General features: G+C 42.8%; 1 protein-coding gene across 13 annotated transcripts in view; it reads left to right on the top strand.

The window, feature by feature from the left end:
• GDAP2 (ganglioside induced differentiation associated protein 2) overlaps positions 1 to 15,630 on the top strand; it is a 30,486-nt gene extending 14,856 nt beyond the window's left edge. For 11 of the 13 annotated variants that reach the window (XM_044449711.1, XM_044449720.1, XM_044449717.1 and 8 more), the window contains exons 6-14: positions 742 to 818; positions 1,612 to 1,771; positions 5,011 to 5,161; positions 5,620 to 5,696; positions 6,746 to 6,822; positions 9,426 to 9,565; positions 10,121 to 10,175; positions 11,167 to 11,310; positions 15,006 to 15,630. In XM_044449711.1, coding sequence (XP_044305646.1) covers positions 742 to 818; positions 1,612 to 1,771; positions 5,011 to 5,161; positions 5,620 to 5,696; positions 6,746 to 6,822; positions 9,426 to 9,565; positions 10,121 to 10,175; positions 11,167 to 11,310; positions 15,006 to 15,050 — 926 coding nt within the window. In that variant the 3' untranslated portion in view covers positions 15,051 to 15,630. Of the gene's footprint in view, positions 1 to 741; positions 819 to 1,611; positions 1,772 to 5,010; positions 5,162 to 5,619; positions 5,697 to 6,745; positions 6,823 to 9,425; positions 9,566 to 10,120; positions 10,176 to 11,166; positions 14,804 to 15,005 lie in introns of all 13 variants that reach the window. The other 2 variants (XR_006416586.1, XM_044449723.1) reach the window with 2 other exon arrangements.
• Positions 15,631 to 16,455: the final 825 nt, after the last annotated feature.

The raw sequence follows: 16,455 nt of genomic DNA, 5'->3' as shown, positions 1-16,455 counted from the left end.
TCACGAGCCGCATCTCATATGCCGCAACTCGTCCGAGCTTTCACATGGCTGGTCAGTGCGCTGCCAAGGGGAGAGAGAGAGAGGGAGATTTGCTTGGACTGGCTGTGAGTTTTAATACATTCGTTTTTATTAATACAAGATTTTAACTTTGAGTTTTCTTATGAAAAATTGAAATTTAATATCTAAGATTTAGCAAAGAGATGTTCTAATTAAGAGACTGAGATTCTTTTAATGTTGTGTTGTTCCCCTGGCATATTTGAATCTGCAGCATCATATTTAGTTGTTTTTCCAAAACTAAAACCTCAGTATTCAGGTTTTAATGCAGGGTTGGCACTTTGCAATAAATGAGTGGGTTTGGGGTTGCAGTTTGGGCACTCAGTCTCTAAAAGGTTTGCCATCACTGCTCTAGAACAAAGATGGAGGAGATTTACCAGCATAGAAGTTTTAAGAACACAGTGAACATTGCTAAAGGCATTACAGAGAAAGATAGACAGCAGGGGCATAAACAAACTGGAAGATCTATATCCCTATGCATTGACAAAAATACAATGATTTTTTCTGCTGTTTCTGTTGACTTCATCATATGGCTAAAAAACCCCTTTGACTTCAGAGTTGGCCTCCAGATGGGGCAATGCTGAAATGGAGAAGGGAGGCCTTCTGCTTTACTCGTGTATGGTAAGCATGAGCATCCCTTCTGGGTAGACTGACTGTGTTGCTTTCCCCCCCACCCGCCCCCCACAGGAACAGTCAGGCGATTTTTGGAGGTTCATGGGGAAACTCTTGAAAAAGTGGTGTTTGCAGTGTCTGAGCTTGAAGAGGTATGTGGATTGTTTTGTATGTGCCTGCAGGTGTTTGGTCTGCAACACCTAATGCTCTGTTGATAGTAACTTCTCCCGAAGGTGCACAGTAAACTGAATTTCAAAACTGTTTCATTCTTATTTTCTGAAGTCAAATATATCCTCAGCCAGTGGCTTGATAGACATTTGTTTCTAACCAGCAAATGGTTCAGTTACTGGAGTGTCGGTATTTTCTGGCTATAGGATATTGAAGGGCCCCCTTGGTTTGGTCACATTAAAGGCAGGGAGTAAATCTGCAGACACTGTGCGGCTGAATCATGGGGTATCGCAATAGCCTTCTGTAAGTAAAGCAAACTAGCGTCGATGAAGGAAATGCTTGCTGGGGATCTTACGGAACACCCCGACACCACAGTTTGGGGCTCTACTCATTCCATGAGTGAGCATTCCTTTGCTCAAGGCAATCTAGTCTCCCTTGGAAAGAGCGGGGAAATGTGTGGGCAGAGAATTTTCCGTGTGTGGTTCTGAGCCCCTGCGGGCAAGCTCAGCCGCAAATGATGCACTCAACAGCTGAGCCGTGCGAGGCAAGATGCAGCAAGCGGAGAATGGAGGGGCTTCTGGACAGACGATGTGGCGCTGGAGGGGAGGACCATGCCTGCTTGCCCAGAAGAAAGTACTCTGAGCTGAGAAAGCAGGTGGAGGGGGATGCTTTCTTTCCTCTGTGCAGGTTTTTGCCTTTGTCACCCATCAGGTTTCTTACCTGGACTGCAAAGCATAGGTCCAGGACACACACTCGACAACTCTCTTCCTTCTACAGGGTACTTACCAGAAGATGTTGCCCCTGTATTTCCCACGATCGCTGGAAGAGGAGACTCGGTCCTTGCCTTTGCTCCCGGCAGATATTGGCAATGCAGAAGGGGAGCCAGTGGTGCCAGAACGGCAGATCCGAATTAGCGAGAAGCCTGGTGTTTTGGAGGGTGAGCCTGTTCTTCAACAGTCCGCAGAGCAGCTGGGGGAGAGAGCTCAAGAGTACAGCAAGGAGATGTGTGCTGGTCCCCCGCTCTTTTTGGGCACAGTGGGCACTCTCAGAAACTGTCCTGCTTACCAGACCACATCTCTGCTCTGGGAGTTGTGGCTGCCCAAAGGACAAGCAACCTCACACACCTCCCTGAGATCCAGTCCCTGCCATTTCATGGAGATGTTAAGTAACCCGAGCGGCAAAACAGCCCTGCAGAGCTGGGTAAGATCATTCCTGTGAAACAGAGCAATCCCCCTTTGGCACAATGGCCAGTGAAGCAGGAGCCACTGAAAAACAGTGCTATTAGAAAGCTATTCCCAACGGATTGGATTAGATAGCCATTCCAGAAGGAAGCCATAGCCAGTGCTCTCCAAAGCTACGGAAAAGTCCAAGAGGACCAATCCGCTTGGACTTCTTCAGTTCCTCTCAGCAAACGCCACCCCAGGGGACCCAAGTCAAAGCATTAACTTTGAAAGGCATCAGAAGCTGTGAGCCTCCCTCCACGAAGGCATGCTGGGTCGCATGTACCTGCCCAGACCTACAGTCCTCTCCCGAGGTCCTTCCCTTAGCCTTATGAGTCCTGTAGGCAGGCTTCCTTCGCAGTCGCAGTGCCCTGGTATTGGTGAGCCTTCCCGGGAGAGGCTTGCCTTCTATCTGGGTTGTAGCATTTCCAACACCAGCTGAAGACCTTTCGCATTCCCAGGATTTTACATGCTTCATTAATTTTTTCAGAATTCTTTGCACTATTGGGCAGAACACTGTTCCTTGATCTGCCTTCTGACTGTGAAGGGACACCTCTGTCTGTTTTGGATTAAGGTTCAATATATTTGCCCTAATCCAGTCCATTACTGCCAATAGCACCAAAACAGCTTTCTTAGAATGAAGAGAAAAGGAGAAACAGAGTTTCTGAAGCTCCACACCCTGGATGCCTTTCCCAACAGTTTCATGTATATATTAAATAGCGCTGGGACAAAGCAGAAGGAACCATGAGAAACTCCACATGGATTTGGAGACCGCTTTCCATGACCTTTTGGGTCTGCCATTCCAGGAAGGAATAGAGCCTCCAGTTCCCATCCCAGTGAGGCCACTGAGAAGGATACTCTGGCAATAGTATCAAAAGCTGCTATGAGGTCCAGTAGAATCATCAGGAACATTCCCCCCCCCCCCCCGCCCTAGTTCTTGATGCAGGTCCTCTACCAAGAGGACCAAAGCTCTTTCTGCTCCATATCCAGACTGAAAAGAATCGAGATCTTCCACCTCATCCAGGAATGAACCCCCACATGATCCAATAGCTTGCCCAAAAGTGGATTATTAGGGACTGGCTTATAATAATCCAACATAGTGGGATTCAGCTCTTTATTGCTTATTACACACTCACCTGATTCCTTCTTTGAGGCAGCCTCCAGGCAGAGGGTACTAGAGTTCTTGCCCAACAGGAGCAATTCCATCTCAGATGAGGGATGTGTCTCTCCTTTGGAGGACCTGGCAAGAATGATTCTGGGGGTTTTCTGCTGCTCTAGGAAAGGCAGTCTCCTTTCTCACAGTATACACACCAAGTACTATATTTTCTATCATTTTTTCCCATTTTACATATTTTAAACTGAGAAGGAACTCTTCCCCCACATTCTGTATCGGTAGAAAAGAAAAATCAAAGCAAGCCTTGTTCCAGAAGGCTGAAGGGGAGATTGACTTTTCACAGGCTGTTGTCCCATCCCCAAGGAGAAGGGACACTCGAACCTTGCGATGTTCTACACCAGTGATGGCGAACCTTTTAGAGACTGAGTGCCCAAACTGCAAGCCAATACCCCTTATTTATCACAAAGGACCAACACTGCAATATAACCTGAAAACTGAGGATTGAGTTTAGAAAAAACAACTCACAGCCAGTCCAAGCAAATACACACACACACACACACACACACACACACTTGGCAGCGCACTGACTTGGACTTGGCAGCGCACTGACCGGTCATGCAAAAGCTCGGATAAGTCGCTCCTTCTGAGCATGCGCATGGCCCCTATGCACGCTGTTATCTGATGCACAGCTGCTGGGGAAATGCTAGAGCGACTTGGCTCACATGCTGACAGAGAGGCCTCTGTGTGCCCACTGCGGCATGCGTGCCATAGGTTCGCCACCACTGTTCTAGACTATGAATAGTAAGACATGACTTGACTTGTTTTGGTTGCTTCACAGAAAGCGACACCACTAAACTCTATTAGGGGTAGCTTTCCATTTTTCCTTTATCTCTACTGGTTTCTTTCTTTTGAGGGTTCAGCTAAAGTATGAGTGTGGTGTAGTGGTTAAGAGCGCTGGGCTGGGCGTCAGGCAGCCTGGGTTCTAGTCCCCAGCTCAGCTGTGGAGCCAACTGGGTGACTTTGGGCTGGTCATGGACTCTCAGCCCAACCTGCCCCCCAGGCTTGTTGTGGTGAGGGTAAGAATGAGAAAATTAGGAAGCCGCCTTGAGTTCCTTAAAAGGCAAAAAGGCGGCGTATAAGTAAGAGTGGCCAAGATAGCAAGGCAAAGCTCAGAGCACAGTTAATCTGTCAGAAATTTACCTATGGCAGAGTTAGTTAAATACGACAACAGCGGCAAGAGTAATAATTGCTTTAAACTGGAAAGCTGAAGACTGTCCAACTGTCGAAGACTGGAAAAGCAAGTTAGCTGACTATGCAACAATGGTGAAATTAATTACATTAACAGAAGAGCAGTCAAAGAATTTACTTAGATGGAAAGCTTACAATGAGCAATTTAATTAATAGTTAAAGAAAATACAGTTTTTATAAATGTCTATAATTTCTACTTTAAACTCAAAGCAATAGACTGGACAAATTTTTATTGAGAATTGAAATATTTTGATGGGATTATAGCTGATAGAGATTTTAATTTTTCCATGAATGTGTTTAAATGTTGATTTTACATGTTATATTTGTGGATTGACCCTTGGCACCTTCCTTTTCTTATTGTATCTGTTACTTACTCCAGAATTGGAAGCCTAAGGCTCCGTAGTACGGAGAACAAGAATCAAAGATAGTTCTAGAAAACAAGCTACCTGGAAAGAGATACTGCTGAACTCTGTTGCATGACTCTTACTATACTACAATACTTTCCAGCTGCTGTGTACAGATGCCACAGCTGTCCAGTCATGGCTTTGCCTTGTGGTTCTATTATGAGCAGCTTCTTTGTTGTATCTTTTGCAGACAATTCTGATGAGGAGGGGCTAGAAGCAGACCTCTCGTTTATTGGCTCTCATGCTTTTGCCCGAATGGAGGGAGATGTTGATAAACAGCGGCGTCTCATCCTTCAAGGGCAACTCTCAGAGGCAGCACTGCAGAAGCAACATCAGAGAAAGTAAGAGGCTATTTCAAACTGAGCACTCATGTCTGCAATGCATTTTCTATTGGTCTGCAGTCCTAAATCTTTGGAAGCAGCTGCACTATGCATATGGACCACTGGATGATGTGTTACGTTGTATCAGACTTTTAAAGCCTGATTTATTTAACTTGTTTCGGCAAGCATTTTGCGCTTTGCATAAGATGATAGCAAGTTTGTGTGGCTTACTTTGGTTATTGCTAGCGCTGAGCACTTTAGCTACTGAGATACAGAAATATAAATAAATTAACTCACCTTCTATTTATTAGCATCCTCTTCTTGAATTATGTGAACGATGAGATATAATGTTATATGATAAATAGTGCAGGTTATTTGGACATATTTAATCATATGTCTCTGCTGCTACTGTATGTGTTTACTAAACTCAGTACTGGATCATTTAGAAAGTTCTGAAATTGTTTGCAACTGCTTTCTAGTTACAACCGCTGGCTTTGTCGGGCGAGAGCTGAAGACCTGTCTGATATCGCTTCCCTTAAAGCTTTGTACCAAACAGGTAAATCCGAGGCCCCAAATACTAATTGCTCCATAATTCTTCCTTGTTGATAAATATATTGTGGTGCACTGTACAAATGAAATGTCATCCTGTTGGGAACAAAAGGGGCAGATTTGAACTTGTCAGATGGGGAGGGGCCCTGGAAAATGGCATCCTCAGTTGTGGGAATGGGAGGAGCAGAGGGACTTGTCTCAGGGTTGCCCTCCCTAGGTGTTCAGGCAGAGACTGAGAATAGTCAGGACCTGCAATTCCAGGGGGTTGGGGGGAGGAGAACTCCAGCATCCGGCTGAGCCAGGTATGACTGTTGACCCTATAACATGGCACTGCGAGAGACAGATCAGCCAACTAGAAGGGCAGTGGACAGAGAAGAGGCTTGCCTGCCTCCAGAAGGTACTCAAAAAGAGAGTTCTTGCAAGTAGTTGCTAGGTTGCATTCAACAAACCACTTTGGACGTGTTCAGAGACTTCTTCTGTGGAGACTGTGCTTGCTGGATGTACCTTAGAGAATAAAGGGTTTTTGTAAAGCAACAGTTTTTTGCTTTGAAAGGGAGAAATCTAGCTCCTAACAGATCCATGCCCACAATGCTACACTGAAACTATTTAATATTTGATACATTTACCTTTAACACATTGGAAGGGCAGGTTGTGTAGAAGTACATTTACTTCTTCAAAGAATATTGACAAGTATTGCAAGAGCTTCAACACTTCAGTAAGAAGTTTCTCACTTCAGTGAGAAAACACTTGTTAGCTGTAGAAACAGGTGGCTGTTACCCAGACAAGGGGTTAGAGAACATAGTGTTGGTGTACATGAGAGATAACTTGCTGGTTCTGATGCCTGTGTACTCCCAGACGATTCTCACACAGAAAGAGTGTGCTGTGAATGAAAGCTAGTGCTTTGCTAAATGTTTTTTTTCCCTTACTGTGATTGCTGAAATCATAGCTTAACGAACTATGAGTTTTTACAGTAAATTTGATTGCTGCATGTAGAGATGGGAGGGGGGTTGTCAATCTAAAATGATATCTAACTATCTAATGTTCATTTTTTTGTAGGCGTTGATAATTGTGGTCGTACCGTGATAGCAGTAGTTGGAAGGAATATTCCTGTAACTCTTATAGATATGGAGAAGGTGAGATCTTAAGAAACAACTTAAATAATAGCAGTGCTTCTTCAAGATTGTACCAGTTTCACCTTTGTTAAAGATAGCAGCATCCCTTGGTTTTATCCATAGAGGTCAAGGGACTGAGAAACTTCAGCTGTTAGTGAAGTCAGTGGTCCTAAATCACTGGAAATCTGAACTTGCTGCAGTAGTGTCATCAGACCCTGAAAAGGCATTTCACAATGTCTTCTGCTAGTTCATCACAATGAATCCTGCTATATTTGTCCCCACAAATGAATGTTTAAATTTGGTTAAAATCTTGTATCTCTTACCAATATCTCAGGTGATAACCAAAAGAATTATCAGTTTATCCTTTAATTTATAATGGGGTACCAGAAGAGGGTTAGAATAATAATGGGATAATTATACCATAATAATATGTACCAGAATAATGGCATTCATGGCATTCACTGAATATAAAACAATATTATATGCAGATGACATATTGCTATTGGTTGACATTGCTGAGGTGTCAGTTCCGTAGCTTATTACACTAAGAAGTATCTGGAGTTCTTTCTGGACGTATCATGTCTGAGCAAAGCCTAAATTGATGCTTCTGGGCATAAATGTGGTGAATAACTTATTCTCTAGATCTAGATCTAAAGACTGTAACTTAACTTCAGGATTCAAATCCCCAGGGATATTTCTGAAATAGTCAAACTAAATTTGAGCTTCTTAACTTCAGATATTCTTAGATTTAGAATGAGTACATGTGGTAAGTCAATATGCTTAAAGTGAATGATCTGTTTCATATAGAATGATAGAATAGTAGAGTTGGGAGTGGAAAGCCATCAGGTCCAACCCTTTGCCAGAGCAGGACACCAGGTTAAACCATCCCTCTCAGCTGACTGTCCATCTGTGTGTGTATTATGTCCTTTGTGATGTCTCTCTGCATATCCCACAGAAGCATTTTCAGAAGCTTAATACTTTCTTTCATTTTTCCTGACTTCCTAACACACAAAACTGACAACACCCTACTGCTCCAGACACATGCATGCATCATGGACTGGTGTCATAATTTGTCTCCAGTCCCTCAATGGATGGTGATGGGCTGTCTCCATCTATGTAGAGAAGAAATAACAGAAGAAGCTGGCTCATTTCAGTTTGGAAGGGAGGAGAGGTATTCCTTTTGGAAGCTGCAGCATTAATCTGCATTTCCCTACCAACCAGTATTCCAACTTCACTTCTGTCTTTTGTGACTGACTTTGCAATACTCACAAAGCCAGCAATACTTGCAATACTTTACAGTGTCATAAAGCCAGCCAAGCTGGCTAGCTTTAACATTAAAGGCATTAGTTAAAGAGTCCTTTCTCCTGATCTGTTTGGAAGGAGGGGAAGAAGATGGGCTCATGGCATAAAGGCTGTTCTAGAAGTGTTACCCACTTTACATTGTCTAGAGCTAGATGACATGTGCCACTGTGGGTGAACTCTTAACAGCCAGAGAGACACTTGGCTAGAGTGGCAAAAATCTCTTCCCACTTCTGACAAGCAGCCACTGTGTGAGAACCACTGACAGTAACTTCCAAATCGCCCAAGCATCACTTGAGGGCTGCTGTCAGAAGCTCTTTCCTGCCCGTGGCAACATAAAATGGCCATCCTTGCTTGAGAGTAGGCTTCCCAAGACACTGGCAAGGATCGATGGGATCTGCACCCTCTTGGTAAGGAAGAGTGGCGCAGTAGCTTGTACATTGTCCCAACTAAGGCTGGAAGTTCTCCATGCTGCACCTCAGTGCACAAGCCCTGTTTGTGCAATGAGGACATTCTGACAGTTGCAGCGAATTGGCTCTCAGTCACTGCTGTCACATTTTTCTTTCTGGTGGTCTCCCCTGGGATCCTGCCTGGAGGAATGGGAGGGAGGAAATGCAGTTCCCGTTGTGAGCCCAATTGTCCATCTCATTATGAAACAAGCACCTCTGTGGAACAACCAATCCAACATGGGTTATTGCCAGGGTGGGTTGTGATGCCATGTGAACTCAGCCAGTGATTGGTGCTGAGGCAACCCAGTATGTTTCATGGCTGAGGGAGGACTTGAACCCAGCTTCTAATCAAGTCCACCATTCTGGTTGCTATACCTCAGAATCTGGATTTCTTTTTATACTACACTGATTTTCTAGATTGCAAAGGAAAGTATATAATTAGTTGTGCTGAATAAAAATGTATTGTGATATAGGGGTGGGCAGAAGGTAAGTCCCCAGATGTTTGGGACTTCAGCTTCTAGAAGCCCCTGCTTGTATGGCCAATTGTCAGGAATCAGGGAGTTGAAATCCAGATAGGTTCTTTCTGCCTATCCCTATAGTAAAGCACTCTTTTTCTCTCTTGAGGAAATCAATCAATCAGTCTCCTTGGTACTTTGCTTCTAGATGAGACTTCCCTAAGCTGGTGCCTTTTGGATGTTTTGGAAGCATCTTCAAGAAGCCCCTGCTAGGACCTTGCCAGTGGGCAGGAATGCTGTAGTCCAAAGCATCTGGAGGACTCCAGCCTGGGGGTGGCTGCATTGGAGTAATGGGAAGATAAGTGCTACAATTCTCTTTTGAAACAGTGAATCTGACCTTTGTGATTTCTCTCTGTCTCAGGCTCTCTTGTATTTTATCCACGTGATGGACCACATTGTAGCAAAGGAATATGTCATTGTATATTTCCATACGCTCACTAATGTCTACAATCACTTAGATTCAGATTTCTTGAAGAAGCTTTCTGACATTGTTGATGTCAAGTAAGTATTCTTCCCTGTGTCTTCATGTGCTCTCTCCTTGTTTCCCTTCTGGTTCAAAAAGACATTTTTGCTTTAGGAAAAATGGGTGGAGGGAGACATGACATAATGAGTACCAAATTAGGATACTAAACATCGCTATGGATATCAGTGTACACTTCTCTGTACTACTGAGGTCTAGTTTCAGAAGATGTCAGTTCACTCATATTTACTTGGATGTAGCACTTTCGGCTGCTTGAATAAGTCCTCCTAATGTATTTGGCTTAAAACTTGCATCAGTCCTGGCTACCATAACCAGCATAACTAATTTGATAGTAAGGGATAATGGGAGTTGTAGGCCAAAACATCTAGAAGGCTGCAAGTTACCCATCTCTGCTGTAGAGCTTTACCAAAGAAAATGATTCAGGAGAATCTTGTACTTCTTTTAATTAGGTTTTGGAATAAGTGTCCTTATTGATCTAGAGCTCAATTCTCTGATCATGATTGCTAAGAACTTAGGTGATTCTCAAAATGTTTGTTTAAAACATGAGAAATCTACCCCTTTTGTCATTAACCCAGGTACAAAAGAAATTTGAAGGCTCTTTACTTTGTCCATCCAACATTTCGCTCCAAGGTAAAGTGTGCTATTTCAAAGTGGAATATATGGAGAGAAAGAAAGAGGGAGGATCTCTTTATTATGTAGTAATAAATGTGTGTGATTCTACAATAATGGGCAGTTTTTTTACTTGGGAAAGGTAATAGTTTTGTACAAACCCTGATGCTATGAATACTGTGACCTAACTTATTTGATAGTAAGTCAAGCTACGATAGCCAGACATTTTAGTGAGTAGCTAGTGCTGTCTCTGAGACAGCTCTTTGGTCAGTAGCTTCTCATCTAAGCCTTTTAGTTATCCTTAGTATTCTTTCATCTGTTTCACCCCTGCCAGATAAAGGTTGTCATATAACCTCTGTTGACTTGTGCGGTGGGTGGGAGTTGAACAAAATATTCAAATCTCGCTTTGAAATAATCTTCCCTGGGAGATTTGGTTTAACTGCTTAAATTCATATTCCTGATGGCAGCCTAAGTGCAGTAACTGCATTTTCTGACATTTACCTCTTGCCCCTCTTCTCTTATTCTCCTTCCCTCATTTTTCTTATCACTTTTAGGTGGCAGAGAAAGACCTGTCTGGTTTTGTCAGCAAAGCTCTTAAGGCACAGCGTATACTGCATAAATAACAATGCTTGCTACATGAGTCATACCTTAAATACTGACTAGAGTTGGGATAAGACAGACCAGCACTGTGTTGGCCCAGAGTGGGCTGTGGACAAGGGAATATCTATATGTGAATTACATTACATTAACAATTACATGAAATGTGTTTCTTATGTCACCATAGAAGTATTGTATAGTTCTTGAAATAATGAGACAACATAATAGCTTCAGCATTGTATGTAGTAACCTTAGATCCTGACTATATAATTTTGCTAAACTAGCTATCTAAATTTAATGTGTGTGCTCACCTCAGCCAATTTAAATGCTGAAGGGATTATGGGACTCTCAACTGGACAAATGTTCGTAGTTAAAAGTTCTGCAACAGTATTCATTTTTCATTCTTATCCATTAGGTTTCAACATGGTTTTTCACAACCTTTACTGTTTCTGGTCTAAAGGACAAAGTCCACCATGTGGAAAGCCTCCAGCAGCTGTTTACAGCCATTCCCCCTGAACAGATTGACTTTCCCCCATTTGTTCTCGAATATGATTCTAGGGTAGGTTGCTAGTGACTGAATAGAGTGACTAGTAGACTAAATGAAGTCTGGTCTTCCTCATGCTTGAAGAGATATCTGAGGGGATTGCTTTCGAAACAGCCAGTGCCTTGAAGCTACTTTAGACAGGCTGTGTAAAGGGGTTAGATGCAGAAGAGACAGAAAGAAGCCTTGGCTGCATTGTTTTGATAAAGCTGCAACACTTAAAAATACACTTTGTCATGATCCGTATTGCACAATTTTCCAAGCATGCAGAAGTAGCAATTTTATGGCATATTTGGAGTAGAGAGCAATACCCATGGTGATGCTAATATTACGATCTGGAGAAGCTGATTGTGCAGTGCTTCAGTCAGCTTCAGTTAACTCCTTGTATTCAGTGAACACACACGGAGAAAAAGAATATCTTGTGATTAACTGTGAAGAGTTACTTTATTTTTAACTGTGTCATTTAATACACATCTTCATTGTATATTTTTTCACACTATATCTCAGTCAATTACTAATTGCCTATATTGTGGCATGACAATATATAGCATTTCTGTAGCATTTTCCTATTTATAATATGCCTAACACATAATAGGGTTGCACCTTCTCCTGTACATTAATATTCCTAAACATAACAAAAATAAATGACTATTCAATAAGCTTTTGTTCCCCTGTCTACCCCCTGCTAATTCTAATAACTTTTGTGAATTTCAGTACAAACACAACTTCTAAGACTCTCATCATCCATTCTTTTGCATACAGGGTATCTTCCTGATTCCATTTATAACTGATTGTAATTCATGCAGCCATTTGTAAATTAATCATATGCACGAAATTTAATTAGTCCCATTTTCTGAGCTATTACTATCAGTTTCAAGGTCTGATTATTCATCCTTGTCTCCATCTTAGTTATCAGGGGCTTGTATAAACTGAAGATCTGCCCAGATTGAAACAAGCTTCTATACATGTTCACACATCAGTTTATTTCTTGATCTGGTGTGAGTATTTCCAGACTTCAGCCAGTTTTTCCACATGTTGCGGAAGATGGGAGGAATTTGAGGTAGGTGGGAAGCAAGAGGAGTCGGGGGCTGTGCTGTGAAAGGGCCGGCCACCATGCTGCACGAGGGATGCGCCTGGCAGAATCCCAGACACCTTCCCTGGACCAATCCCTGATGGCCTCCTGATGTTCTGACAAAAGTGCACTGCCTGATTCAGATACAATGACTGCTGAAGAAATGGGCTTTCGAATCTCAGGGGTTCTACAGCTGAACCCAGAAGACATCCTCTTCAAGGCAATATCGATTATGCTGCTGGGTAAATTAAGAGTTTTAAGTATTATTTCTTGAAGAGCTGCTTCATTTTTTAGTAAACTTCCACAGAGATCAACACTCTACCCCATCAAATTCTACTACCGTGTTTCAGTGCCGCTATTTCATTCTTTACATTCTTCCTCCTCCTCCTTGAAGACTGCAGCTATAATAGCTGTACGTTAAGCTACAAAGGCTTATAACTGAAGTTGTTTGTCGATAAATTTTTAGAGGGTGTCCAGTTCGTGATGCCATTAGGAAGCAAATTTAGCCTATAACATGGACATCCTGTAGTAGTAGGTAGATGCTTGTCTTCAATTCTGCTTTCATCTTGTGTTGTCAGCCAGCAAAGCAAATACCTGAATTCTCCCAATTTTTTGTAGAACTTTATATATTTTACAACTAATATAAAATCAGCTAATATTGATACCTCCCGTATCAATGCATCTGTTTAAAAAAAAAACTTAGCTGAGGTAGTGTTATCACAAACTTTGTGATTCCTTCTCCCCTCACATTTGTCCATCTGTAAGCACTACAAGCTATGGTGCTTTGTTGATGTTTGCTTGCACTGATTCTGTTTTGTGCTCGTATTCCAACTCTAAAGGAGGCTTGCTGAAATGAAAGAGTGCCTGGTGAGCAAACAGTATGCTGATCTTAGTAATTTAAAAGCATTTCACCTCTTACGCACGTTCAGTTCCACAAGACTGTATTGCCCTTACAAGAGCTTGGCCCCCTTTTTTCCTGATCTTCAGGTGTCCTCTTGTCCACAAAATGAAGCTCCTTTGTATTTTTTGTTGTTTTAAATCACGAGAGCTTTTCCAGGTCTTCATATCTCTTGTGAGGCTCTTTGTGGGCCGTGGTGACTTCCCCTCCTGACCCTGGTGCTGCACTAAGTGGCTTGGTGGACACCGATGAGTAAGGTCACTCTAGCGTGCCAACCCAGGTCTTGGTGTTGCCTGCTAGTTCGCCTCCCTTATCCATAATCTAGTCATGGAAGAGTGAGGTCTTACTATGAGAAGAGCCGATTCTTAATGTCAGGCTAGCATCCGGCTAGAGGAAACCATGATCTATCAGCTGGAGAGATCAGAAGGAGGGAATAGGCTGTGGGGAAAGTCAGACCAATGTATGTGCCCCTTACATTCTCTTGCCAGGACCACATTTCCCTTGGCTCATAACCGCTGCTCTAGGGACAACCCTCTCAACTGTTCACTCAATCTACCTGCATGCTTTCAGGTCTTCCATGCTCACACGCACCGCTCCAGTATTCAGCAGCCTATCCATTCACTTTATGCAATGCCAACAGCCTGCCAATAATCCTCCCTGCTAACAAAACAGCAGCCAAGCCAACAAATGACTGGAGATATATTTTTTTTCTGGGGAGGGTGGGTCACAGAGCCAGGGTGGGAACTCCCCGGAGCACAGCCTCACCCCATCTCATGGGTTCTGATATAAAGTATATCTCCTCCGAAAGTCTGTCGTCCTGTTTTCTTAGCAGATTTCAAAAGATCAGCACCTAGAAGTTGTGCCTTTTCCTTCAAATATTTGTAAACTAAGTACCTGGATACCCTTCTCTGCAGTGCAATTACTGGGTGTCTCATGATTTTTCAGCAGCCCCACCAGATCCTTTTTTTCTGTATGTGAGTTCATAAATATAAATTGCTCTCTGCTCTGAAAAGCACAGATGTGTTAAGAACTTCTTTTGCTGTACTGGTGCATTTAAATATAGACCGAGGAAGTATTCCCTTTGAAAAATAAGAGGCATACTGACTTCCAAGCAAAGGGAGATAAATAGCTGGTGTTGACTTAAAAACAGTCTGCAAACCAACTACCCTTGGTGTCTTCCTGGTGTTCTCTGGCTGGATTTCATCTCTCCAGCTGGGGCAAGTTCTGTAAGTTCCGGGTGGCGAGCCTTGGGCAGCAGCAATGCTCTTCCTCACAACTGGCTGGCTGGCTGGCTGGCTGGCTGGGAGCAGTGTGAGCGGTTTTGTTTTCCAGCTGCTTTTTCTGAAGGAACGGAGGCAGCTCCTTCAGCAATGTTAGGCTCCCTGCAGACTGCCTTAAGCCTGAGTGCAGAAGATCCAGCATTAGTAGTCAGAGTAATTAAGGCAATTTTTGCAAGCAGCTGCTCAGGACTGCAGATGCCATTTGAAGAGACCACACAAGCTGCGCAGTAGTTTACTTCCCAGTTCTCCGGTCTGCACAAGGTAAGGGCCTTGCAGCCCAGAGCTTAAGGATTCCTTCACACCATTGGGAAGTTATTCCAGTCATAGTATCCTATTCACAGGTTAAATAGGTAGAAATTAAAGTGGCTGGGGAGAAGCTCCATGCAGAAAGATTTAAGAAGTGACATTTTTGGTCTTGTAGTACATGTGTTCATTGCACCAATTATTCTTTCTCTCTTTGCAGGAAAATGGGACATGCTATTCTTATCCCTCTTCTCCAGACCTCTGATTCTGCTGTTTCTGGTTTTCTGACACCTTGTGACATACTGCTTGCCAATATCATACATGCCAAGCTGACCCAATCTATTTACAGAGATCAGAGAAAGGGGTTTCCTCCTCACCTCTGTTATTTTTTTACAATGAGATGTTTGCAAGGACACAATCAGAAAACTAAATCACAATGAACTGTTTCAGATCTATCTATCCAGTGGAAAAGTTGATTTATGGACATGGAAATAGATTTTTTTCTGGATAGCATGATTGCCCAATCCCACCCCCAGTGAATACCATGTTCCCAAGAGATTCATGGACCAGGTTTTTGTCTTGAAAGAAAGGTACAGTATCTGTTCGACAGTGTTTTATGGTCTTTGCATATTGAAGCTGCTGTTAGTGCTGATACATTTGCAGAGTTCCAGTAGGGATATCTGGAAGTTGGGCAAAGCACTGCTATGACTCCTGAAGCTACTACAAAGATCAGCCTTGTAAAATGCTACTTAGCTGGGAATCTGTTCCTCTGTTTCTTTTGCTGGATAATGTGAGATGTCAAGGTGCTGCTCCTGGTCTCTTACGGAATAAAACGGAAGAACGAATCATTAAAATCTCCTGTAGTTCCTGGCATTTTTGCATTTATCTTTGAATGAAGAAGAAATGGGAATACTGTAGCTTGCCAGCCACAGCTTTAACTATGGATTATTGTAAGGAGAAAATCAATAATGCAACTTAATTTTGAAAAGAATAGGTTTATATTTGCCTTCTAGAATGAGCCTGTAACATCTCTTGAAAAACATTAGAGCTTTCATAGTTGCTTAAGCTGTTTCTCTTATATTTTCCAGTAGGTAATCCAACTTAAGACCTGTCTGGGGGAGACTGGCTGGAAAAAGCAGATGGGTGGGGTAACCGGAGCAAAGAAATTATCTGAGAGTGAGACATGACTGTGTTTGAATTCCATGTGTGAATGAACAGTCACACTTTTAGCTACTGGTCTCTCTTCAGTAAGAAGAGAACTGGGTAATCAGAACTGGGTTACACAAGAGTGTGATCACAGTCTTTTGCACAGTGGATGAATGAGGAGCTTACTGCAGGAGCTCTTACTGCGTGCTCCTGTTGAAACAGAAGAGAAGACAGAGATGTGCACCTTCTGGCCCTCCAGCCATTCTGGCCTGCAGTGCTCATCAGCCCTAGCCAGCACAGCTGGTGGTGTGGAAAACGAAGCCACCAGTGATGTGCAGTGCAAACTGGAGGGCTATAGGTTTCCCACCTCTGTTTATAATAAGTTTTATTCAAAATTATAACCCTAACTAAAAGACAACATCAATCATCAAAAACATTGGGCCTACTGGGTCAGCCCCCACATTTTTTTTCCATTTATGATGACTTAAAAACAGATTTAAATCTATACAAAGTTCCGTTTCTCT

This window comes from Varanus komodoensis, unplaced genomic scaffold (assembly GCF_004798865.1).
Source record: "Varanus komodoensis strain SLA01 unplaced genomic scaffold, ASM479886v1 scaffold60, whole genome shotgun sequence".
In the NCBI taxonomy this organism is placed as follows: domain Eukaryota; kingdom Metazoa; phylum Chordata; class Lepidosauria; order Squamata; family Varanidae; genus Varanus; species Varanus komodoensis.
Note: the sequence above shows the minus strand (reverse complement) of the source record. Positions and strands in the feature narration are given on the sequence as shown.